The sequence below is a fragment of the Salmo trutta genome, chromosome 29, assembly GCF_901001165.1.
Source record: "Salmo trutta chromosome 29, fSalTru1.1, whole genome shotgun sequence".
Classification (NCBI taxonomy): Eukaryota; Metazoa; Chordata; class Actinopteri; order Salmoniformes; family Salmonidae; genus Salmo; species Salmo trutta.
In genome coordinates this window covers 605,742-632,414 of record NC_042985.1, presented here as the reverse complement: position 1 = coordinate 632,414, position 26,673 = coordinate 605,742, and the positions used below count along the sequence as shown (strand labels likewise).

General features: G+C 45.5%; 2 protein-coding genes across 3 annotated transcripts in view; one reads left to right on the top strand and one right to left on the bottom strand.

Annotated features, from left to right (window-relative positions):
• LOC115166716 (large neutral amino acids transporter small subunit 1) overlaps positions 1 to 14,166 on the bottom strand; it is a 16,455-nt gene extending 2,289 nt beyond the window's left edge. The window contains exons 1-7 of one of the 2 annotated variants that reach the window (XM_029720432.1): positions 12,518 to 14,166; positions 9,727 to 9,852; positions 9,060 to 9,165; positions 5,348 to 5,392; positions 4,941 to 5,064; positions 4,758 to 4,861; positions 2,350 to 2,446 (exon numbers count right to left, since the gene is read on the bottom strand). In XM_029720432.1, the coding sequence (XP_029576292.1) occupies positions 2,350 to 2,446; positions 4,758 to 4,861; positions 4,941 to 5,064; positions 5,348 to 5,392; positions 9,060 to 9,165; positions 9,727 to 9,852; positions 12,518 to 13,052 (1,137 nt within the window). In that variant the 5' untranslated portion in view covers positions 13,053 to 14,166. The remainder of the gene's footprint in view (positions 1 to 2,349; positions 2,447 to 4,757; positions 4,862 to 4,940; positions 5,065 to 5,347; positions 5,393 to 9,059; positions 9,166 to 9,726; positions 9,853 to 12,517) is intronic. The other variant, XM_029720433.1, reaches the window with a different exon arrangement.
• Positions 14,167 to 19,535: 5,369 nt separating this feature from the next.
• Positions 19,536 to 24,922, top strand: LOC115166714 (zinc finger protein 319-like). Its single transcript, XM_029720431.1, has 2 exons — positions 19,536 to 19,794; positions 22,189 to 24,922. The coding sequence occupies exon 2, from the start codon at positions 22,376 to 22,378 to the stop codon at positions 24,176 to 24,178; it is 1,803 nt and encodes a 600-aa protein (XP_029576291.1). The 5' UTR covers positions 19,536 to 19,794; positions 22,189 to 22,375; the 3' UTR covers positions 24,179 to 24,922.
• Positions 24,923 to 26,673: the final 1,751 nt, after the last annotated feature.

Below are 26,673 nucleotides of genomic sequence, written 5' to 3'. Positions count from 1 at the left end.
GTCACTATGCACTGAGAGAGTAAGAGAACATACAGCACCGTCACTATGTACTGAGAGAGAGAGAACATACAGCACCGTCACTATGCACTGAGAGAGAACATACAGCACCGTCATAATGCACTGAGAGAGAACATACAGCACCGTCACTATGTACTGAGAGAGTAAGAGAACATACAGCACCGTCACTATGCACTGAGAGAGAGACAACATACAGCACCGTCACTATGCACTGAGAGAGTAAGAGAACATACAGCACCGTCACTATGCACTGAGAGAGTAAGAGAACATACAGCACCGTCACTATGCACTGAGAGAGAGACAACATACAGCACCGTCACTATGCACTGAGAGACAGACAACATACAGCACCGTCACTATGCACTGAGAGAGAGAGAACATACAGCACCGTCACTATGTACTGAGAGAGAGAGAGAGAACATACAGCACCGTCACTATGTACTGAGAGAGAGAGAGCATACAGCACCGTCACTATGTACTGAGAGAGAGAGAGAACATACAGCACCGTCACTATGTACTGAGAGAGAGACAACATACAGCACCGTCACTATGCACTGAGAGAGAGAGAACATACAGCACTGTCACTATGTACTGAGAGAGTAAGAGAACATACAGCACCGTCACTATGTACTGAGAGAGAGACAACATACAGCACCGTCACTATGCACTGAGAGAGTAAGAGAACATACAGCACCGTCACTATGTACTGAGAGAGAGACAACATACAGCACCGTCACTATGTACTGAAAGAGTAAGAGAACATACAGCACCGTCACTATGCACTGAGAGAGAGAGAACATACAGCACCGTCACTATGCACTGAGAGAGTAAGAGAACATACAGCACCGTCACTATGCACTGAGAGAGAGAGAACATACAGCACCGTCACTATGCACTGAGAGAGTAAGAGAACATACAGCACCGTCACTATGTACTGAGAGAGAGAGAACATACAGCACCGTCACTATGTACTGAGAGAGAGAGAACGTACAGCACCATCATTATGTACTGAGAGAGACAACATACAGCACCATCACTATGCACAGAGAGAGACAACATACAGCACCGTCACTATGTACTGAGAGAGACAACATACAGCACCATCACTATGCACAGAGAGACAACATACAGCACCGTCACTATGTACTGAGAGAGACAACATACAGCACCATCACTATGCACAGAGAGAGACAACATACAGCACCATCACTATGCACAGAGAGAGACAACATACAGCACCATCACTATGTAGTGAGAGAGACAACATACAGCACCGTCACTATGTACTGAGAGAGAGAGAGACAACATACAGCACCGTCATTATGTACTGAGAGAGAGAGACAACATACAGCACCGTCATTATGTACTGAGAGAGAGAGACAACATACAGCACCGTCATTATGCACAGAGAGAGACAACATACAGCACCATCACTATGTACTGAGAGAGAGAGAACATACAGCACCGTCACTATGCACAGAGACAACATACAGCACCGTCACTATGCACAGAGAGAGAGAGAGACAACATACAGCACCGTCACTATGTACAGAGAGAGACAACATACAGCACCGTCACTATGCACAGAGAGAGAGAGAGACAACATACAGCACCGTCACTATGTACAGAGAGAGACAACATACAGCACCGTCACTATGCACAGAGAGAGAGAGAGACAACATACAGCACCGTCACTATGTACAGAGAGAGACAACATACAGCACCATCACTATGTACAGAGAGAGAGAGAGAAAACATACCATCTTCTTAGTCCTTTAGTACTTCCTGTTTGATTTTACCCCTTTCATTTGATGGTTTCCTGGAAAGTGTTCCGGTTTTAAATAAAGAATGATTTGATTTAGCAGCCACAGACACACTAACGTGGGATAGTTATAGACCAAGGTCAAACACTGATTGACACAACAGGAATCAAACACTGATTCACACAACAGGAATCAAACACTGATACACACAACAGGAATCAAACACTGATTCACACAACAGGAGTCAAACACAGATACACACAACAGGAGTCAAACATTGATTCACACAACAGGAATCAAACACTGATTCACACAACAGGAGTCAAACACTGATTCACACAACAGGAGTCAAACACTGATTCACACAACAGGAGTCAAACACTGATTCACACAACAGGAGTCAAACACTGATTCACACAACAGGAGTCAAACACTGATACACACAACAGGACTCAAACACTGATTCACACAACAGGAGTCAAACACTGATTCACACAACAGGAGTCAAACAATTGAGAGGTTAAATAAATAAATATTCATACAGAAGGTTGATAATGACAGGACTCACGGTGAAGATGAGTGAAGGCTGAGGGGTGAGCAGGATCGGGTGGATCATGGACAACAGAATGGGCAGGTGACCTTCTCGTGACCCGACCAAAAACAACCTGACAGAAAGAAAGATGGAGAGAAGTCTATTACAAACAGGTACCCAGTACTGCATGTAAGTTGACCTGTGTGCATTGACTCTAGAAGGTTATATTGTGAGGTGAGCGGGCTGTGAGGTGTGTGTGTGCATATACAGTGTCTTGCGAAAGTATTCACCCGCCTTGGCATTTTTCCTATTTTGTTGCCTTACAACCTGGAATTAAAATGGATTTTGGGGGGGTTTGTATCATTTGATTTACACTGGGATTTTTGCCCATTCTTCAAGGCAAAACTGCTTCAGCTCCTTCAAGTTGGATGGGTTCCGCTGGTGTACAGCAATCTTTAAGTCATACCACAGATTCTCAATTGGATTGAGGTCCGGGCTTTGACTAGGCCATTCCAATACATTTACAGCGAGGGAAAAAAGTATTTGATCCCCTGCTGATTTTGTACGTTTGCCCACTGACAAAGAAATGATCAGTCTATAATTTTAATGGTAGGTTTATTTGAACAGTGAGAGACAGAATAACAACAACAAAAAATCCAGAAAAACGCATGTCAAAAATGTTATAAATTGATTTGCATTTTAATGAGGGAAATAAGTATTTGACCCCCTCTCAATCAGAAAGATTTCTGGCTCTCAGGTGTCTTTTATACAGGTAACGAGCTGAGATTAGGAGCACACTCTTAAAGGGAGTGCTCCTAATCTCAGTTTGTTACCTGTATAAAAGACACCTGTCCACAGAAGCAATCAATCAATCAGATTCCAAACTCTCCACCATGGCCAAGACCAAAGAGCTCTCCAAGGATGTCAGGGACAAGATTGTAGACCTACACAAGGCTGGACAAGGCTACACAAGTGTTGCTTTAGCAGTATGCTTAGGGTCATTGTCCTGCTGGAAGGTGAACCTCCGTCCCAGTCTCAAATTTCTGGAAGACTGAAACAGGTTTCCCTCAAGAATTTCTCTGTATTTAGCGCCATCCATCATTCCTTCAATTCTGACAAGTTTCCCAGTCCCTGCTGATGAAAAACATCCCCACAGCATTATCCTTCCACCACCATGCTTAACTGTGGGGATGGTGTTTCTTAGGGTGATGAGAGGTGCTGGGTTTGTGCCAGACATAGAGTTTTCCTTGATGGCCAAAAAGCTCAATTTTAATCTCATCTGACCAGAGTACCTTCTTCCATATGTTTGGGGAGTCTCCCACATGCATTTTGGCGAACACCAAACGTGTTCACTTATTTTTTTCTTGAAGCAATGGCTTTTTTCTGGCCACTCTTCCGTAAAGCCCAGCTCTATGGAGTGTACAACTTAAAGTGGTCCTATGGACAGATACTCCAATCTCCGCTGTGGAGCTTCGCAGCTCCTTCAGGGTTATCTTTGGTGTCTTTGTTGCCTCTCTGATTAATTCCCTCCTTGCCTGGTCCGTGAGTTTTGGTAGGTGGCCCTCTCTTGGCATTGTTTGTTGTGGTGCCATATTCTTTCCATTTTTTAATAATGGATTTAATGGTGCTCTGTGGGATGTTCAAAGTTTCTGATGTTTTTTTATAACCCAACCCTGATCTGTACTTCTCCACAACTTTGTCCCTGACCTGTTTGGAGAACTCCTTGGTCTTCATAGTGCCACTTGCTTGGTGGTGCCCCTTACTTAGTGGTGTTGTAGACTCTGGGGCCTTTCAGAACAGGTGTATAAATATACTGAGATCATGTGACAGATCATGTGACAGATCATGTGACAGATTGCACACTGGTGGACTTTATTTAACTAATTATGTGACTTCTGAAGGTAATTGATTGCATCAGATCTTATTTAGGGGCTTCACATATGCACCCACCACTTTTCCATTAAAATTTAAAACAAAAATTGAAACAAGTATTTTTATTTTTTTTTACTTCAACAATTTTGACTATTTTGTGTATGTCCATTACATGAAATCCAAATAAAAATACATTTAAATTACAGGTTGTAATAAAACAAAATAGGAAAAATGCCAAGGATACTTTTGCAAGGCTCTGTATATGTCTGTGTGTTTGGTTTGTGTGCTAGCGTGTGTGTGTGTGTGTGTGTGTGTGTGTGTGTGTGTGTGTGTGTGTGTGTGTGTGTGTGTGTGTGTGTGTGTGTGTGTGTGTGTGCTAGCGTATGTGTGTGTGTGTGCTAGCGTGTGTGTGTGTGTGTGTGTGTGCTAGCGTGTGTGTGTGTGTGTGTGTGTGCTAGCGTTTGTGTGTGTGCTAGCGTATGTGTGTGTGTGCTAGCGTATGTGTGTGTGTGTGCTAGCGTGTGTGTGTGTGTGTGTGTGTGTGTGTGTGTGTGTGTGTGTGTGTGTGTTACCTGGAGGAAGTGAAGAGAGATCCGTTGACGGAGCCGAAACAGGACAGTCCCACAAACACAGGGATGATCCAGGACATGACACCCAGGTGGAAGTTACCAAAGTCCTGCAGGTCACAGTTACTTGGAGTTAGGGGTAGCTGTGTGTGTGTCTGTGTGTGGGTAACGTCATGCTCGTAGTCTCACCACTGCCACGGCCTCTGAAGCCACCATCTCCTCAGGGCTGATGGTGGTGAAGTAGGCCAGGTTAGTAAGGACATACACCACCGTCACCACGGGCAGGGAGAGCATGATGGCACGCGGCAGGTTCCTACACACACACACACACACACACACACACACACACACACACACACACAAAGCAAGGGTCAAGGAAAGGTCAAACGTAAACCTCCTTCTCTGTCACCATGGTAACAGGTGACAGGGAGGAGAAAATCTAAAATGTCACCCTAGTATACCGTATAGAGGCGATGGCTGCCGTTTTATGGCCTGACTAACCAACTGTGCTATTTAGTTTGTTGCTCATTTTGTACATAACCTAGATATATATAAATATATATATATATATATATAGTGCACTACTGGTGACTTACTTGTGCGGCTGAATCATCTCTTCTGTGACTAAATTTAAATTATTCCTGTGAAAAAAAATGAAAAAAAATGTGTTTCACGTTACTGCACTAGAGATGCCAGACAGACAGTAGGCCTATACCATTATGAACCACTGTAGTAGAGATGCCAGACAGACAGTAGGCCTATACCATTATGAACCACTGCACTAGAGATGCCAGACAGACAGTAGGCCTATACCATTATGAACCACTGTAGTAGAGATGCCAGACAGACAGTAGGCCTATACCATTATGAACCACTGTAGTAGAGATGCCAGACAGACAGTAGGCCTATACCATTATGAACCACTGTAGTAGAGATGCCAGACAGACAGTAGGCCTATACCATTATGAACCACTGTAGTAGAGATGCCAGACAGACAGTAGGCCTATACCATTATGAACCACTGTAGTAGAAATGCCAGACAGACAGTAGGCCTATACCATTATGAACCACTGTAGTAGAGATGCCAGACAGACAGTAGGCCTATACCATTATGAACCACTGTAGTAGAGATGCCAGACAGACAGTAGGCCTATACCATTATGAACCACTGTGGTAAAGATGCCAGACAGACAGTAGGCCTATACCATTATAAACAGCGCTGTATTCATCATGTCTACACCTAGCTTACTTTGACATGTTTGTTATTTATTCAAACTAGACAGATATTTCAGTGGTTTAAAATGATAATGAATACATAGACACTGGACCAGACTAAGAAGCAGGTAAAGTGTTCTGTAGTAAAGGACTAGGTTTAATCTGGGTCTGAGAACCGGACACACATTTATCCCAAACACTAGTTCTGTTCCCTCCTCCCTAACTACCAGCCTCCTCCTCCCTAACTACCAGCCTCCTCCTCCCTACATACCAGCCTCCTCCTCACTACCTACCAGCCTCCTCCTCCTTACCTACCAGCCTCCTCCTCCCTAACTACCAGCCTCCTCCTTCCTACATATCAGCCTACTCCTCCCTACCTACCAGCCTCCTCCTCCCTACTTACCAGCCTCCTCCTCTCTACCTACCAGCCTCCTCCCTCCCTATCTACCAGCCTCCTCCTCCCTAACTACCAGCCTCCTCCTCCCGAACGACCAGCCTCCTCCTCCCTACCTACCAACCTCCTCCTCCCTAACTACCAGCCTCCTCCTCCCGAACGACCAGCCTCCTCCTCCCTACATACCAGCCTCCTCCTCCCTACTTACCAGCAACCTCCTCCCTACATACCAGCCTCCTCCTCCCTACCTACCTACCAGCCTCCTCCTCCCTACCTACCAGCCTCCTCCTCCCTACCTACCAGCCTCCTCCTCCCTACCTACCAGCCTCCTCCTCCCTACATACCAGCCTCCGTAGGCAAACAGGCCACTGTACAGGGCCAACCTCCTCCTCCCTACTTACCAGCCTCCGTAGGCAAACAGGCCACTGTACAGGGCCAACCTCCTCCTCCCTACCTACCAGCCTCCTCCTCTCTACCTACCAGCCTCCGTAGGCAAACAGGCCACTGTACAGGGCCAACCTCCTCCTCCCTACTTACCAGCCTCCGTAGGCAAACAGGCCACTGTACAGGGCCAACCTCCTCCTCCCTACATACCAGCCTCCGTAGGCAAACAGGCCACTGTACAGGGCCAACCTCCTCCTCCCTACCTACCAGCCTCCGTAGGCAAACAGGCCACTGTACAGGGCCAACCTCCTCCTCCCTACATACCAGCCTCCGTAGGCAAACAGGCCACTGTACAGGGCCAACCTCCTCCTCCCTACCTACCAGCCTCCTCCTCCCTACCTACCAGCCTACTCCTCCCTACCTACCAGCCTCCTCCTCCCTACCTACCAGCCTCCTCCTCCCTACCTACCAGCCTCCTCCTCCCTACCTACCAGCCTCCTCCTCCTTACCTACCAGCCTCCTCCTCCCTACCTACCAGCCTCCTCCTCTCTACCTACCAGCCTACTCCTCCCTACCTACCAGCCTCCTCCTCCTTACCTACCAGCCTCCTCCTCCCTACCTACCAGCCTCCTCCTCCTTACCTACCAGCCTCCTCCTCCCTACCTACCAGCCTCTTCCTCCCGACCTACCAGCCTCCTCCTCCTTACCTACCAGCCTCCTCCTCCCTACATACCAGCCTCCTCCTCCCTACATACCAGCCTCCTCCTCCCTACATACCAGCATCCTCCTCCCTACTTACCAGCCTCCTCCTCTCTACCTACCAGCCTCCTCCTCTCTACATACCAGCCTCCTCCTCCCTACCTACCAGCCTCCTCCTCCCTACATACCAGCCTCCTCCTCCCTACATACCAGCCTCCTCCTCCCTACATACCAGCCCCCTCCTCCCTACATACCAGCCTCCTCCTCCTTACCTACCAGCCTCCTCCTCCCTACCTACCAGCCTCCTCCTCCCTAACTACCAGCCTCCTCCTCCCTACCTACCAGCCTCCTCCTCCCTACATACCAGCCTCCTCCTCCCTACATACCAGCCTCCTCCTCCTTACCTACCAGACTCCTCCTCCCTACCTACCAGCCTCCTCCTCCCTACCTACCAGCCTCCTCCTCCCTACCTACCAGCCTCCTCCTCCCTACCTACCAGCCTCTTCCTCCCGACCTACCAGCCTCCTCCTCCTTACCTACCAGCCTCCTCCTCCCTACATACCAGCCTCCTCCTCCCTACATACCAGCCTCCTCCTCCCTACATACCAGCATCCTCCTCCCTACATACCAGCCTCCTCCTCCCTACTTACCAGCCTCCTCCTCTCTACCTACCAGCCTCCTCCTCTCTACATACCAGCCTCCTCCTCCCTACATACCAGCCTCCTCCTCCCTACATACCAGCATCCTCCTCCCTACATACCAGCCTCCTCCTCCCTACTTACCAGCCTCCTCCTCTCTACCTACCAGCCTCCTCCTCTCTACATACCAGCCTCCTCCTCCCTCCCTACCTACCAGCCTCCTCCTCCCTACATACCAGCCTCCTCCTCCCTACATACCAGCCTCCTCCTCCCTACCTACCAGCCTCCTCCTCCCTACCTACCAGCCTACTCCTCCCTACATACCAGCCTCCTCCTCCCTACATACCAGCCTCCTCCTCTCTACCTACCAGCCTCCTCCTCTCTACCTACCAGCCTCCTCCTCCCTACCTACCAGCCTCCTCCTCCCTACATACCAGCCTCCGTAGGCAAACAGGCCACTGTACAGGGCCAACCTCCTCCTCCCTACTTACCAGCCTCCGTAGGCAAACAGGCCACTGTACAGGGCCAACCTCCTCCTCCCTACTTACCAGCCTCCGTAGGCAAACAGGCCACTGTACAGGGCCAACCTCCTCCTCCCTACCTACCAGCCTCCTCCTCTCTACCTACCAGCCTCCGTAGGCAAACAGGCCACTGTACAGGGCCAACCTCCTCCTCCCTACTTACCAGCCTCCGTAGGCAAACAGGCCACTGTACAGGGCCAACCTCCTCCTCCCTACATACCAGCCTCCGTAGGCAAACAGGCCACTGTACAGGGCCAACCTCCTCCTCCCTACATACCAGCCTCCGTAGGCAAACAGGCCACTGTACAGGGCCAACCTCCTCCTCCCTACCTACCAGCCTCCGTAGGCAAACAGGCCACTGTACAGGGCCAACCTCCTCCTCCCTACCTACCAGCCTCCTCCTCCCTACCTACCAGCCTCCTCCTCCCTACCTACCAGCCTCCTCCTCCCTACATACCAGCCTCCGTAGGCAAACAGGCCACTGTACAGGGCCAACCCAAAGCTGCCAACGTCCGTCCTTGTCCCTTCGAATGCGTTCTCTGGCCAAAGACGCTCCGTCCCTCCTGGAAAGAGATGAAAGTTTGTGAGTGGACTGACAGATTGCAACAAAAACTCTTATTCAAGACTTCTCTGTGTGTGTATCTAGCACTTCAGTCTGTCTGTGTGTCTACTTCTCACCTCTGTGTGTGTATCTAGCACTTCAGTCTGTCTGTGTGTCTACTTCTCACCTCTGTGTGTGTATCTAGCACTTCAGTCTGTCTGTGTGTCTACTTCTCACCTCTGTGTGTGTATCTAGCACTTCAGTCTGTCTGTGTCTACTTCTCACCTCTGTGTGTGTATCTAGCACTTCAGTCTGTCTGTGTGTCTACTTCTCACCTCTGTGTGTGTATCTAGCACTTCAGTCTGTCTGTGTGTCTACTTCTCACCTCTGTGTGTGTATCTAGCACTTCAGTCTGTCTGTGTGTCTACTTCTCACCTCTGTGTGTGTATCTAGCACTTCAGTCTGTCTGTGTCTACTTCTCACCTCTGTGTGTGTATCTAGCACTTCAGTCTGTCTGTGTGTCTACTTCTCATCTCTGTGTGTGTATCTAGCACTTCAGTCTGTCTGTGTGTCTACTTCTCACCTCTGCCAATCTGCACAAAGCCGAGGATGATGATGAGCACCAGAGCGAGGAGCTTGGCTGCAGTGAAGACATCCTGGACCCGTGTGGCAGCCTTCACACTCCAGCAGTTTACTGCTGTCAAGAGCACTGGAACACAGACAGACAGACAGACAGACAGACAGACAGACAGACAGACAGACAGACAGACAGACAGACAGACAGAGGTTTATTCTGCAGGTTAGGGGAGAATTTCTAGCTTGTTGGAAACAGCCTGATCGCTGCGTTCACCATTCTATTTCATTTCACAGTAAAACAGAATGGTGAAAACGGACAGTCAGACAGGACAGCTGGTTCCTTCCACCTGGCAAGAATAATTGCTGTCCTAAGGGCATCCGTTTGTAATGTGAGGCGCAGAGTACTACATAGAGCCATGACTACATGGAACTATATTCCACATCAGGTAACTGATGCAAGCAGTAGAATCAGATTTCTTTATTAAAAACAGGTAAAAATACACCTTATGGAACAGCAGGGACTGTGAAGAAACACACACACAGGTACAGACACCCACATACACACACACGCAAGCACACACACTCTATACACGCGAACATTGTAATATTGTTGTATGGTGGTATTATACATGTTGTATTGTACATTTTGAATTGTAGATACAATTGAAGGTGGAAGTTTACATACACTTAGGATGGAGTCATTAACCTGGTTAACTCACTTTTCAACCACTCCACACATTTTTTGTTAACAAACTATAGTTTTGGCAAGTCTGTTAGGACATCTACTTTGTGCACGACACAAGTCATTTTTCCAACAATTGTTTACAGACAGATTATTTCACTTCTAACTCACTGTATCACAATTCCAGTAGGTCAGAAGTTTACATACACGAAGTAGACTGTGCCTCTAAACAGCGTGGAAAATTCCAGAAAATGATGTCATGACTTTAGAAGCTTCTGATAGGCTAATTGACATAATTTGAGTCAATTGGAGGTGTACCTGTGGATGAATTTCAAGGCCTACCTTCAAATTCAGTGCTTCTTTGCTTGACATCATGGGAAAATCAAAAGAAATCAGCCAAAAAAATTGTAGACCTCCACAAGTCTGGTTCATCCTTGGGAGCAATTTCCAAACACCAAGTATAAACACCATGGGACCACGCAGCCGTCATACCGCTCAGGAAGGAGACACGTTCTGTCTTCTAGAGATGAACGTACTTTGGTGTGAATAGTGCAAATCAATCCCAGAACAACAGCAAAGGACCATGTGAAGATGCTGGCGTAAAAAGTTACAAAAGTATCTACATCCACAGTAAACGAGTCCTATATCGACATAACCTGAAAGGCCGCTCAGCAAGGAAGAAGCCACTGCTTCAAAACCGCCATAAAGAAGCCAGACTACGGTTTGCAACTGTACATGGGGACAAAGACCGTACTTTTTAAAGAAATGTCCTCTGGTCTGATGAAACAAAAATAGAACTGTTTGGCCATAATGACCATCGTTATGTTTGGAGGAAAAAGGGGGAGGCTTGCAAGCCGAAGAACACCATCCCAACCGTGAAGCATGGGGGTGGCAGCATCCTGTTGTGGGGGTGCTTTGCTGCAGGATGGACTGGTGCACTTCACAAAATAGATGGCATCATGAGGCAGGAAAATTAAGTGGATATATTGAAGCAACATCTCAAGACATCAGTCAGGAAGTTAAAGCTTGGTCGCTAATGGGTCTTCCAAATGGACAATGACCCCAAGCATACTTCCAAAGTTGTGGCAAAATGGCTTAAGGACAACAAAGTCAAGGTATTGGAGTGGCCATCACAAAGCTCTGACCTCAATCCTATAGAAGATTTGTGGGCAGAACTGAAAAAGCGTGTGTGAGCAAGGAGGCCTACAAACCTGACTCAGTTACACCAGCTCTGTCAGGAAGATTGGGCCAAAATTCACCCAACTTATTGTGGGAAGCGTGTGGAAGGTTTGACCCAAGTTAAACAATTTAAAGGCAATGCTACCAAATACTAATTGAGTGTATGTAAACTTCTGACCCACTGGGAATGTGATGAAAGAAATAAAAGCTGAAATAAATCATTCTCTCTACTATTATTCTGACGCTTCACATTCTTAAAATAAAGTGGTGATCCTAACTGACCTAAGACAGGGAAATTTTACTAGGATTAAATGTCAGGAATTGTGAAAAACAGAGTTTAAATGTATTTGGCTGACGTGTATGTAATCTTCTGACTTCAACTGTACCCCTGCACATCGTGGTATCCCGTGTATAAAGCAGAGTTATCTTTACTCATTGCGTATTTATTATTACATGTTTTACTTTTCTATTATTTCTCTACTTTCCCTCAGCATTGTTGGTTAGGGCCGCGTAAGTACGTGTTTCACTGTTAGTCTACCTACACCTGTCGTTTACGATGCATGGAATTTGATACGTAGATGCTGCAACCAGACAGGAAATATTGGTTTAACAGTGTTTTACTTGCTATATTGTATTTACTTCGCCACCATGGCCTTTTTTGCCTTTACCTCCCTTATCTCACCTCATTTGCTCACATTGTATATAGACTTATTTTTCTACTGTATTATTGATTGTATGTTGTTTTACTCCATGTGTAACTCTGTGTTGTATGTGTCAAACTGCTTTGCTTTATCTTGGCAAGGTTGCAATTGTAAATGAGAACTTGTTCTCAACTTGCCTACCTGGTTAAATAAAGGTGAAATAATAAATACATAAAAAATAGGTTCATTCAAAGTGTTGAGAGAACATATGTATCTCATAAAGCAAAGTAACTTACATATACACTGGCAGGCGATCAATTTAGCTACACGCTCTGGTACTGGAGAGCACGGGAAGACGGGTTTGAGTAAATAACTAGCAAATACATAAGAAACGATGTACTGAGAAGAAGGGCGGATGATCAGCAGTTCTATCCAGAGTTTTAGGAATGCAGGAAGAGACCCATAGACCTCAAGAATGTAGGCATAATCTCCACCAGATTTGGAGATGGTGGTCCCTAATTCAGCATAGCACAGGGCCCCCACTGTCGAGAACAACCCACACACTGCCCAAATGATCAACGACAGTCCGACAGAACCAGCTTCCTTCACTACCCCGATGGGTGTCAAGAATATCCCCGAACCGATGACGCTACCCACGATGATAGCAACACCATTCAATAGAGTTATAGTTCTTTTCAGTTCTACTGTGTTCTCCCCGGAGATGCTGCCAGTTGGGTTTGTGAGCGCACTGCCTTCAATCGGACAAAACTCTTCTTCGTGGACGCCTGATTCCCCCGAGGACTTCGACTGACGTTTCTTCAAACTTAACATGTTGAGAAATATTTCTTCAAACTTCTATTCGTGAATATTGCGAGGTGAAAACCTACATAAAGTTTGCTAGCTTGGTAGTCCTGTACAGTAGCTAGTTAGGTAAACGTTGTAATAGTTCATGTTGGCGTGGTAATGCAGCGTGGACGTGGAGTGGAAGCTATAATAACTTTACTAGGGGTTTGGAGTAACCGGTTGTTCCGCCACATATTTCAGGCTGCTGAGGATCCTACCAGGCAGAACAAACCCGTGATTTCTGGGAGATCATCAAAAGCAATTCAACGCAGCATGTTTTTTTGACTCATTCAGCAGTTTTTATCTGATGAAGTACAATACCATAGGAAATGAATGTTGATAGTCTCTTCTTCCTGTTAATAAGACCCTGGTTGGACATTTTGATAAATAGCCCATTGTCAAAAACAGAGTTTTAACTGTCCAAAACAAGAACGAATATGCACAAACAGTTCGTGATATATTGAAAAGCTAAACATACAATGTACTATATACACATACATGTGTAACAATAGTAATCATATTACTTGTATTTGGTTTTTAACGAGCACCTTATAAACTGAACACGCACCAAAAACCATGGCAATAATTCACTGATATGGATTAGGGGAGACATCAGGATGTCGGCTACGTGCTATTGAAACTAACAACTAAAAACACATGGACACTGGATATCTTTTCTTCCGTGGTTAGAGAACAACACACCGCTACATTTTGGGTCGCTAAAACGGAAAGAGAAACGCAACACGCACGTATTTGTCCATCACGTTGAAATGAAATGGGCGAGAGAGGAGGAAATGAGGCTGCGCAGCCTGTTTAAACTAACACAGCTCAAACAACGGAATCTGGGAATAATGTCTAGGTCATTGGTTAGAAGACAATATGTAGAAGACATCTAGCTACATTTTTTAAGTGTTGCATTTTGATTAAAGTGGTTGGCCAACGCGGTAAGTGTAACGCTAAAAAATAAATTGTTAATAACTTTACCGATGTCACCCTGAAATCAACAGAACAGGGGGTAAACGTCTGGGGTGTATCCCTGTTTAAACTAACACCATGCCAAGGCCGAATGGAAACTTGAAAAAACCTATACATGGATGGTTAGATGAGAACTTGTAGAAGGATTCAATCTATATTTTGGCATTTCGGATGTTGAGTTGCAACTTCGGGAAGCTGCCATTATGGGAAAGAGAACAGACCTCTTTTTCTGTTAGTTCATTTAAACAGCATAAGATATCAACAGTGACAACGATCGGTTGCGATTTAAGTGCTAGTTTGAATGTCAGCGACTTTTATAGCGGGACTGCTCCGAATTTCCCCATCCATTTCATTAAGTCCCGCGCATCCCAAAATGACCTGTACAAAACAACATATATTGATTGATCTGTTTTAAGTCATCGTGATGAATATAAACGTTCATACTAACATAGTGGTTAGAGCGTTGGACCAGTAACCGAAAGGTCGCAGGATCGAATCCCTGAGCTGACAAGGTTATAATCTGTCATTCTGCCCCTGAACAAGGCAGTTAACCCACTGTTTACCGGGTGTAGATTAAGGGTTAAATGCGGAAGAGACATTTCAGTTGAATGCATTCAGTTGTACAACTGACTAGGTATCCCCCCTTTCCCCTTCGCCAGTCTGAGGTGAAAAGGATGTGTAATTACACAAAATGTTATGTGGTGAAAATAGAAGCTTTCCTTCAGAACAACAGATCTATACGTGCTTTATTTCAAAGGGATATTGTATCCATTCCTTATGTCACAATTTACTGGAATACATTTGTCAATAATATCTGTTGGGAAAAATGATGGTTTTTACCTGCTTGTGTAACAGTGTAGGTTCCGTCCCTCTCTTCGCCCCAACCTGGGCTCAAACCAGGGACCCTTGAACACATCAACAACTGACACCCCACGAAGCATCTTTACCCATCGCGCCACAAAAGCCGCGGATCTTGCAACGCAAGGGGGAACAACTACTTCAACTCTCAGAGCGAGTGACGTCACCGATTGAAACGCTATTAGCGCGCACCATCGCTAACTATCGGTTACAATTGTTAATTAGGTCGAAGAGGTGTCTTTCAGAATGATCCATAAGTATTACCCTGTGAATCATGACCTGAAGAAACTCCAAAAAGACATTGACATTAACTGTACTTTTTGTGTTGAGCATCCAGAAACAGTTTTGCATTTATTTTGGCATTTGTCGACATGTAAAAACATAATGGAAAAGATATTCATAGTTTTATAATTATATATAATCTTGATGACTTTTTTTTATTTTTATGGGAGAATGTGCTGCTCGGTTTCCTTAACCATAATAAGGATAAAGAAAAACTATTTTACCTTATAAATCTAATTGTGCTAATGGAAAAATGTCATATTCATAAATGTAAATTCACTAATAAAAAACCACTCTTCCGTGTTTTCTATAAGGAAATGGAGCAGTACATTAAGAACACAATGTTCTGGGACACTGTAAAGTCCATGGAGAATAAGAGCACCTCCTCCCAGCTGCCCACTGCACTGAGGCTAGGAAACACTGTCACCACCGATAAATCCATTATAATTGAGAATTTCAATAAGCATTTTTCTACGGCTGGCCATGCTTTCCACCTGGCTACCCCTACCCCGGTCAACAGCCCTGCACCCCCCACAGCAACTCGCCCAAGCCTCCCCCATTTCTCCTTCACCCAAATCCACATAGCTGATGTTCTGAAAGACTTGCAAAATCTGGACCCCAACAAATCAGCCGGGCTAGACAATCTGGACCCTCTCTTTCTAAAATTATCTAACGAAATTGTTGCAACCACTATTACTAGCCTGTTCAACCTCTCTTTTGTATCGTCTGAGATTCCCAAAGATTGGAAAGCTGCCGCGATCATCCCCCTCTTGAAAGGGGGAGACACTCTAGACCCAAACTGGTACAGACTTATATCTATCCTACCCTGCCTTTCTAAGGTCTTCGAAAGCCAAGTTAACAAACAGATTACCGACCATTTCAAATCTCACCGTACCTTCTCCGCTATGCAATCTGGTTTCAGAGCTGGTCATGGGTGCACCTCAGCCACGCTCAAGGTCCTAAACGATATCATAACCGCCATCGATAAGAGATATTACTGTGCAGCCGTATTCATCGACCTGGCCAAGGCTTTCGACTCTGTCAATCATCACATTCTTATCGGCAGACTCAACAGCCTTGGTTTCTCAAATGACTGCCTCGCCTGGTTCACCAACTACTTCTCTGATAGAGTTCAGTGTGTCAAATCGGAGGGCCTGTTGTCCGGACCTCTGGCAGTCTCTATGGGGGTGCCACAGGGTTCAATTCTCGGGCCGACTCTCTTCTCTGTATACATTAATGATGTTGCTCTTGCTGCTGGTGATTCTCTGATCCATCTCTACGCAGACGACACCATTCTGTATACTTCTGGCCCTTCTTTGGACACTGTGTTAACTAACCTCCAGACGAGCTTCAATGCCATACAACTCTCCTTCCGTGGCCTCCAACTGCTCTTAAATGCAAGTAAAACTAAATGCATGCTCTTCAACCGATCACTGCCCGCACCTGCCCGCCCGTTCAGCATCACTACTCTGGACGGTTCTGACTTAGAATATGTGGACAACTACAAATACCTAGGTGTCTGACTAGACTGTAAACTCTACTTCCAGACACACATTAAGCATCTCCAATCCAAAATTAAATCTAGAATCGGCTTCCTATTTCGCAACAAAGCATCCTTCAGTCATGCTGCCAAACATAGCCTCGTAAAACTGACCATCGTACCGATCCTCGACTCCGGCGATGTCATTTACAAATTAGCCTCCAACACTCTACTCAACAAATTGGATGCAGTCTTTCACAGTGCCATCCGTTTTGTCACCAAAGCCTCATATACTACCCACCACTGCAACCTGTACGCCCTCGCTTCATACTCGTCGCCAAACCCACTGGCTCCAGGTCATCTACAAATCTTTGCTAGAGCCCCGCCTTATCTCAGCTCACTTGTCAACATAGCAGCACCCACAGGTAGCACGCGCTCCAGCAGGTATATCTCACTGGTCACCCCCAAAGCCAATTCCTCCTTTGGCCGCCTTTCCTTCCAGTTATCTGCTGCCAATGACTGAAACGAACTGCAAAAATCACTGAAGCTGGAGACTCATATCTCCCTCACTAGCTTTAAGCACCAGCTGTCAGAGCAGCTCACAGATCACTGCACCTGTACGTAGCCCATCTGTAAATAGCCCATCCAACTACCTCATCCCCATACTGCATTTATTTATTTATCTTGCTCCTTTGCACCCCAGTATCTCTACTTGCACATTCATCTTCTGCACATCTATCACTCCAGTGTTTAATTGGTATATTGTAATTACTTCGCCACCATGGCCTATTTATTGCCTTATCTCCCTTATCTTACCTCATTTGCACACACTGTATATAGACTTTTTCTACTGTATTATTGACTGTATGTTTATTTATTCCATGTGTAACTGTGTTGTTGTATGTGTCGAACTGGTTTGCTTTATCTTGGCCAGGTCGCAGTTGTAAATGAGAACTTGTTCTCAACTAGCCTACCTGGTTAAATAAAGGTGAAATAAATAAGAAATTAATAAAACATTCAACATTCTTCTAATAAGAAATCTGTTAAAACAATCAATATGTGTGTTCCTTTTAAGGTCTTTGTATAATCTGTAATTTGTTGTACCCCCTAGCATATGTTATCATTGTCTGTTTGTATACTTCTTGTATGTATACTGGTTTATCTGCAATAAATATATATATATATGTATATATATTTGAGAAAAAACACTCTTGTGTAAGGTAGTAACACAAACTGGCCACATCAGGGACATTAGCGCAATATACAATCATTTAATATTGATAAATAATTCAACATGTCATTTTAAGATGATAGTATATGTTGCCCACTCAAACTACTGAAACAACGACATCTATGTCTCACTAATTTCACCATTAAGGTTTCAAAATGCTCATACAATGGAACCAGGCGCTCTAGACACAAGCCTCCATAGTGTCTGTGCATTAGGCTGAACGTTTGCCGTCCCTACGTACTGCGCACGCCCAAGTCTCTATAGCCAGTGAGGGGACATTTACATTTTTTTCAATGTTGCCTGCATGTTAATTTCATTGTAAATACACAAAACTGATTGTAAGTACTATGTAAACGTGTGCAGTGTGTAACTGTACTGTACCTGACATACTATATACTTAACCTTTATTTTATTTGTGTTGCATCCTTTTTAATCTTATACAAGATTACTTGAAGTAATATATTAATTGTGGCTCTGATGACTCAGATCAGAGAACATTAAAACTCAATCAGTCACATTGGTGCCGTGACTCCCACCCATATACTAAACTCCACCCCATCCATCCAGGAAAATGAAATGTTCATCAATCTGTACCTATTCTGATTACAGCTACAGTAGCCTAGTGTGTATCAATGTTCATAGTGCTTCAATTAGTAACGAATATAGAATTTGGCTTTACAATGCATTAACCCTCCTGTTGTGTTCGTTTCATTTTAATTAATTCTGTGTTCCGGGTCCAAAATGACTGCCCCATTATAGCTGATTATAAATCCATAATAATAGATATATTATCACCTAATGTTGTGTTAGAACCTTTTATCAACTTAAGTTCTTGTGAACATAAGCTTTGGACTTCTATTTGCTATTTATGGCCTGTAGGCCTCATTGACCTGCGCTCATACAACTTGTTTTTGAGTAAAAAAAAGCATAATGTATGGATTATTTTGACTATAACAAATACTCAGATGAAACATATTGTGCTATTTATCACAGACTACTTCATGTCAAAGTTTAACAAGGACTCTCCTCCTCATCAGTGTCATGATCAACGATATGATCAAGAGCCTCACATACAGTAAGTATATCATTTGGTCATTGTGCTGCCACAGAATGAATTGTGAGCAAGGCCTCAAAAAAGTTTTTATATACCAGAGCTGTGAGAAAAGCTTCTATATATTATTGAAATAATGTTGCGATTGTTTGTTAGAATGCCAACAGGTGTGGTTCCCGTGGGGGAAAGATTCTATTGGGGGAAAGGTTCTGGTAGGGGTTGCCATGGAAGCCAAGAAGGGGAGTGAGGTGTGTGTGTGTGTTCAAACAAACATGCATGTGGGGGTCTGGGAGAGGAAGTTTTATACACTAATTGTAGTCTCACCCATTCATTTCTAATGACCGGTCACCGAGAACACCACAGGTGTACAAAAGTTAAATAAAACAACCCAAAATGATATGAAAATCATCCAAATGTATTTTGTGTGTTCAGATGCCCTGTGTGGACAAAGTCATGAAACCTTATGACAATCAGATTAAATGAACTACATTTGTCAGAGAGAAAACTTGTAAATCGGTCCAATTCGACCGGAACACAGCAGGAGGGTTAAAATTATACACCAAAGTTATACCAAATTGAAGGAGACCGGTTGGATGACTGAAAAATAAGGACCACCTTGCATCATGATACAGAAGGGTAAAATCTAGCTGTAACATTTAAATCTACACCCTGGGGAGTGATGCAGCTATGCAGGCTGTGGAGATTTCCGGTGTACATTATTAGTGGATGGCGTTCCGCTTCTCATCTCGCCACCGTCCTCCGTTAGCCGTAGCCAAGTATTTACCGAAGGTCGACTACTGTCCTGGCTCCAGAGGAAGACGCTGACTCAATGTCTGAGAGCCATACCGAAAATGTAAGCTGTCAACCGTGTTGTAAAATGTTATTTAATGTTGTATTTCTGATTGCATGAAAATGTATTAGGCCGCTTTTTGAAAAGGCAGTGTATAGCTGGTGTAGGGCGGCCTAGGTCGGGGGCTAGCACCATCCCAGACCAACGACGGGCCTCGACGTTAACGTCTTCTCTCTCTGAAATAGCTAGCTAGCCGTCTGGTTCGTCTTTTCTCAGGCAGTACAGTAACGTTAGCTAACAACAGCTGTGTTGCTCGTTACCGGAGACGTTATAGGCCTAGACATTAGCCAGGTAATGCAATGATACATTCGAGGAAATCTTTTGAGATTAGCAATCTGCTTTTGCAAACCGACTAGCCATGCTAACCAACGTAATTTGCTTAGCTAACGTTAATGCTATGTATCTAATAAATATGTGGCTGCATACCAATTTATTATCTAGCTAGCTAACGTTAGTTTATAATCTTGCACCCAGTTATAATTTAGCATCATGTAATAGTTGATTTGTTTAGCCGCGTTATGTACTGTACGTTTTAAATGTGAGAACATGTAGTTGAGTGTGATGTTAGTGACTGGACCTAGTCTCAGCATCTCTAGTTAGCTATACAGGTAACTTGTAGTGATGCTGTTGTTCATATGTACAGCTCAAAACAAACCAACAGCACACAATCTGCTGCAATCTCATCCTGCCTTTATGTAGCTACATATGGTAACACTCTAAAACATGTTTTACCATTATACTGCTAGTTACAGGTGTGGCTATACAAAACAGTCAGATTTATCAACTAACCTGGCGATACTATCAAATGAGATTGTATTTGTCAGATGCGCCGAATACAACAGGTTTAGATCTTACAGTGAAATGCTTACTTACAAGCCCTTAATCAACAATGTAGTTCAAGAAATAGAATTAAGAAAATATTTGCTAAATAAACGAAAGTAAAAAATGCAATTAAAAGTAACACTAAGATTAGGTGACAATAATGTGGCTATATGCAGGGGGTACTGGTACCGGTACCGAGTCAATGTGTGGGGGTACAGGTTAGTCAGGTAATTTGTACATGTAGGTAGGGGTAAAGTGACTATGCATAGATAATAAACAGTGAGTAGCAGCAGTATTAAAACAATGTAAATACACAATGTAAATAGTCTGGGTGGCCATTTGGTTAATTGTTCAGCAGTCTTAGAAGCTGTTAAGGAGCCTTTTGGAGCTGGACTTGGAGCTGGACTTGGCGCTCCGTTACCGCTTGCCGTGCGGTAGCAGAGAGAACAGTCTATGACTTGGGTGACTGTCGCCCTCGATTCATGGAAACAAGAATGACCATGTCCGTTTGAATCTAGAAAATGCTCCATTGTTAAAATATATATATATTTTTTGGCTCCATGAATTAATCCAACAATGTCTACACACGCTATCTTGTCTTTTTAAATCATCTGTCGTTGATTGAGACCGGTGGTGTCGCATGTCATGATGACAAACACCTGTCTCGATCAATGAGAGAAGACTTGAAATAGACAACATGGCGGCGTAGACATTGTTGGATTACTTCATGTAGAAAAACTATTTATTTTAATAACGGAGCATTTTTCTACATTTAAACAAACCCCCTGCAACTGGACACAAACATTTTACATTAATCGAGGACGAAGATGGTATCGCCAATATCAGTTTAGTTAAAATCTCTGGTGAGGTTTTGTATAGGCACCTGTAACTACCAGTGTAATGATCACATTTTTTGGGGGGGCTTGAATCACATTATCTGGTTTTAAAATCTGTAGCTAACCTTTAAACTGTAGCCTATGTCCATCTCAAAATGTATAAAATCCTAATACACAGTAGAATGGCAGTTGTTTTGAGAGTATTAATACCATAGCTTTGGTAACACCATTGCGTTGCAGTTAAAAACAATGCACATGGCTTACCGAGTGGCGCAGCGGTCTAAGGCACTGCATCTCAGTGGTAGAGGCGTCACTACAGACACCCTGGTTCAGCGGTCTAAGGCACTACATCTCAGTGCTAGAGGCGTCACTACAGACCCTGGTTCAGCGGTCTAAGGCACTACATCTCAGTGCTAGAGGCGTCACTACAGACCCTGGTTCAGCGGTCTAAGGCACTGCATCTCAGCGCTAGATGCGTCACTACAGACACCCTGGTTCGATTCCAGGCTGTATCACAACCGGCCTTGATTGAGAGTCCCATAGGGCGGCGACCAATTGACCCAGCGTCGTACGGGATTGGCCGGTGTAGGCCGTCATTGTAAATAAGAATTTGTTCTTAACTTACTTTCCTAGGTAAATAAAAGGTTAAATAAATAACATACATGGATCCATTGCATAAAATATGTATCGGATACATTTGCATCATGTTCATATACCCCCTCTGTCTTTCCATCTGTAGGGTTTCTGCCCTTTTACTAGAGGTGTGTCACCTATTGATAACAGACGTCGTTAAGAGCCGGTAGAAAACACCCCTGTTGGACATCACCAGCCCGACCAAAACCTGCCCCCATAGCCGGGCCTTATTTGATACTCCTGGGCCTCCCGTCACACAGTGAAAAGTGAATCAATACGTGCGAAGCAGCAGGATGACTGAGGCGTGGCAGCAGCAGCACACAGTGGTCTCCCCACCCACCGTGGTGCACAACCTCCCCCCGGGCTCCGACAGCGCCCTGGGCTGTGCCGTGTACGGGATCGTCCTCCAGCCGGATGTGGCCTCCCTCCAGCAGCAGCCCCAGCACGGCCAACAGCATGCTGTACCCGCCCAGCAGCCTTCCCTACAGGTAGGGGGCGAGGGAGGGCACAAGTGCGGAGCCTGCGGCCATGACATATCCCACCTAGCTAATCCACATGAGCACCAGTGTATGGGGACTGGGGATCGGTCCTTCCAGTGTACCCAGTGTATGAAGATCTTCTGCCAGGCCACTGATCTGTTGGAGCATCAGTGTGTACAGGTGGAGCAGAAGCCGTTTGTGTGTGGCGTGTGTAAGATGGGTTTCTCTCTGCTCACCTCGCTGGCACAGCACCACAACGCCCACAACAACGGCAACAACCCCATGAAGTGTTCCATCTGTGAGAAGACCTACCGCCCGGGCTCTGGCAACAACACCCCCACCTCCTCCGCTGCCAACCCGTCCACCGGCGAGGCCTCCAGTGGCGGGGCAGCGTGCGGAGCCTCAGCCCCTACAGCGTTTGAGGCTTCGGGACCAGACAGGCCCTACAAGTGCTCAGTGTGCCACAAGGGCTTTCGGCATCTGTCTGAGTTGTCGCGACACGAGCGGGTACACACGGGAGAAAAGCCCTACAAGTGTGACACCTGTGACAAGAGCTTCAGCCAGTCCTCTCACCTGGCCCACCACCAGCGCACCCACAGCTCAGAGCGGCCCTACAAGTGTGCTGTCTGTGAAAAGTGCTTCAAGCACCGCTCACACCTCGTGCGCCACATGTACGCCCACTCCGGCGAGCACCTGTTTAAGTGCAATTTGTGCGAGATGCACTTCAAAGAGTCGTCGGAGCTCCTGCACCACCAGTGCCAGCCCACAGTGACCTTGGACAGGCCGTTCCGTTGCGGCTCGTGTGGGAAGGGCTTCAAACGGCCATCGGATCTGCGGCAGCACGAACGCACTCACTCCGAGGAACGGCCGTTCCAGTGCGAGGAGTGCCAGATGAGCTTCAAGCAGCAGTACGCCCTCGTTCGTCACCGCCGCACTCACAAGAACCCAGCCGACCGGCCTTTTAAGTGTAACCTATGCGACAAGGGTTTCCTGCAGCCCTCCCACCTACTGTACCACCAGCACGTCCATGGCATGGAGAGCCTGTTCAAGTGTGCTTCCTGCCAGAAAGGTTTCAGCCAATCCGGTGAACTGCTCCGGCACAAATGCACCGGCTCAGGGTCGGCGTCTGGCTCCGTGACCGCGGCCACGCCGGCGGTGGAGAAGCCCTACAAGTGTGACGTGTGTGGCAAAGGCTACAAGAAGAAGTCGACGCTCCAGCGTCACCAGAACTCCAGCTGTCAGGAGAAGCCGCTGAAGTGCTCCCTGTGCAACCGACGCTTCCTGTCGCCGTCTGAGTTCGTGACGCACCGCTGCGACCCATCCAGGGAGAAGCCCCTGAAGTGCCCCGACTGCGAGAAGCGCTTCAAGTATTCCTCGGAGCTGCAACGTCACCGCCGCGTTCACACCGGGGAGAAGCCCTACAAGTGCTCCAGCTGCGACAAGAGCTTCAAACAGCGGGAACACCTGGTGAAGCACCAGGCGGTGCACTCGCGGGAAGCCCAGTTTAAGTGCGTGTGGTGCGGGGAGCGTTTTGTGAACCTGGGAGCCCTCCAGGAGCACACGGTCCAGCACACTGCTGAAGGAGGTGGTTATCCTGCAGCCCCCTGTATACATTGAGCAGGTCTGCTGCTGTTGAGCGCCTGTACAGTGTGAACACACACGGTGACATGGAACGTTGCCCGCCAGGCGTACAGCAACACTCTTCCTGACACCTTCTTCTTTTGTATATAACCACACATTCATTATTTACATTTAGTTACACACCCACATACCCCCCCCTTCCCTCCTTTTGCATAAACAATGGTAAAACTCTGCTTAATCCTAACCATGAAGTTATTATTGACACCTTCCTCCTCACACCAAGGTAATCATGCCCATGTTCTGCCCTTCATTAGTGACTTCCAACTACCCATGACCCAGATCAACTGAAAACAGTACATCAACTACCCGTGACCCAGATCAACTGAAAACAGTACATCCACTACCCGTGACCCTGATCAACTGTGGTCACCTTGTTGGATGCAGGAAAAATGCAACTTGAAAAGGATGTTCCAATCTAAGAAGTCATTGGAAATGTATTCATGTTTGTAACATCAAATACTTAAGTTGCTTTTTAAAAAATTGGGAGAAATGAAATGTTTAAGGAAATTGGGGGGAGGGAGAGTCTTATTCTCTGACTCCTTTATGGTCATATCATTTCTTTGCTGTGGTTTGGTTCAGGTTTTGGCCACACTATGTGTTGAACTCCCCCTTAACCCTCTGGTTGGCTGTTAGTAATGCCCAATAAGCCCCACCCCTCATAGACTTAAATATACGTTTCTGCATGAGTATATTTAAGCAATATGGCCCGAGGGGTTGTGGTATATGGCCAATATACCACAGCTAAGGGCTGTTCTTATGCATGACGCAATGCGGAGCCCTTAGCTGTGGTATATTGCCCATATACCACAACCCCCTTCAGGTGCCTTTATAAACTGGTTATCAATGTAATTAGAGCAGTTAAAATACATGTTTTGTTATACCTGTAGTATACCACGGCTGTCAGCCAATCAGCATTCAGGGCTCGAACCACCTAGTTTATAATTGTGAAATATGTTTATATTTAGCATCACCGTTGTACTGTAGTAGCTTAGGTTTGCTTAAAAAAGAAAAAAAATGTGACAAGTTATATCTTGTGTCCTCTTTGGAAATCTGTGGTAGATAAACTGTCGCATCTCTGTACTATAATGAATAGCAACTACTGTAGTATGTGTCAATGGGAATATTTCCCCACATTCTGGACTACTTTGGCTCCCTATGTCATAGAAAGAAACACACACCTTATCTCTCTGTCAACGTGGGGCTCCCGAGTGGCACTGCATCTCAGTGCTAGAGGCGTCCCTACAGACCCTGGTTCGGATTCCAGGCTGTATCACAACCGGCCGTGATTGAGAGTCCTATAGAGGGCGGCGCACAATTGATCCAGTGTCGTCTGCATTTGGCTGGGGTAGGCCGTCATTGTAAATAAGAATTTGTTCTTAACTGACTTGCCTAGTTAAATATAATGTGCACAGGGAATGATGCTCACACAACCTCTGAATCCTATATGTACTGTTTGCACATAAATATTACATTCTAACATGTTAACAAACTTGGTGGTAGAAGTTGCAAAATGTGTTGAAGAACTGCTTCTGCTACCTGCTTTTCTACCCAGTTGAGATTGTTTGTGTTGTATTTAAGCAAAAAGGGGTGTGGAGGACATACTCCGGTCCAGTGGCATTGTCCTCCGACAGGTGGCATCAGTCCTACGCAACGCTCGTCCCTCAACCGACAGAGCAGACAGTTGGTCGTAAGACAACGGCCCAGTGGTTTGTTTAAACCAGTAATGTCTACATCTGGATTTCAAAGTGTTATCGTTTCACCTAGCAGTTATCATCTGATTTAAAAAACAATCTCTTTATCCTGACTTCCATTTGGACACGTTGGCCTCGGTTTGTGCCTAGGAGGTCTTCATGTAAACCCAGCCAAGTTAGGGTCCCAGTTGCACAAATTGTTCCTCAGTTGCCCCTGAAATAGCTGTGAGAGGACTTTTATGTTAGTAAGTCTAAATGTTGAAAGGGAGAAGAAGGGGGGGAAAAAGTATGTGATTATGTATGCAAGTTTATACATGATGTGTTTTTTATATTGTTTTATGATAGTGTATTTTAAAAGGAAAAAAAACATGCTCACAATGTGTATTTGGAATGAGGATATGAAACTGAAAGGTTAGGAGTGAGAATGTCATATGGTGGATTCATCCTAAATGGCACCCTATTCCCTACGTAGTATACCAGGGCCTCTGCTCAAAAGTAATGCACGCTATAGGGAATAGGGTGCAACTTGGGAAGAAGTTGTTTGAACTGGGTGGGATGATGAGGTAGTCAAGCACTTGTGTCTGCAGTTAGGCTATGAGCGTGTTTGACATTGCAGCCAATTTTTTTTTTTTTTAAAGGTGTGACTGACTAATCTACAAATCACCTTGAATCATAATTAACTACTCAAATGTTAGTTGCAGATCGGTCAGTCAGTCACAATTTCCCCACAATGCGTCACGGTTTTGATGCTCTCGACAGGCCTAAGCCTTCTGCATGCCA

What these genes read in the sequence shown, in the direction of transcription:
- LOC115166714 (XM_029720431.1), top strand. Translation starts at nt 22,376, where the DNA reads ATGACTGAGGCGTGGCAGCAGCAGCACACAGTGGTCTCCCCACCCACC.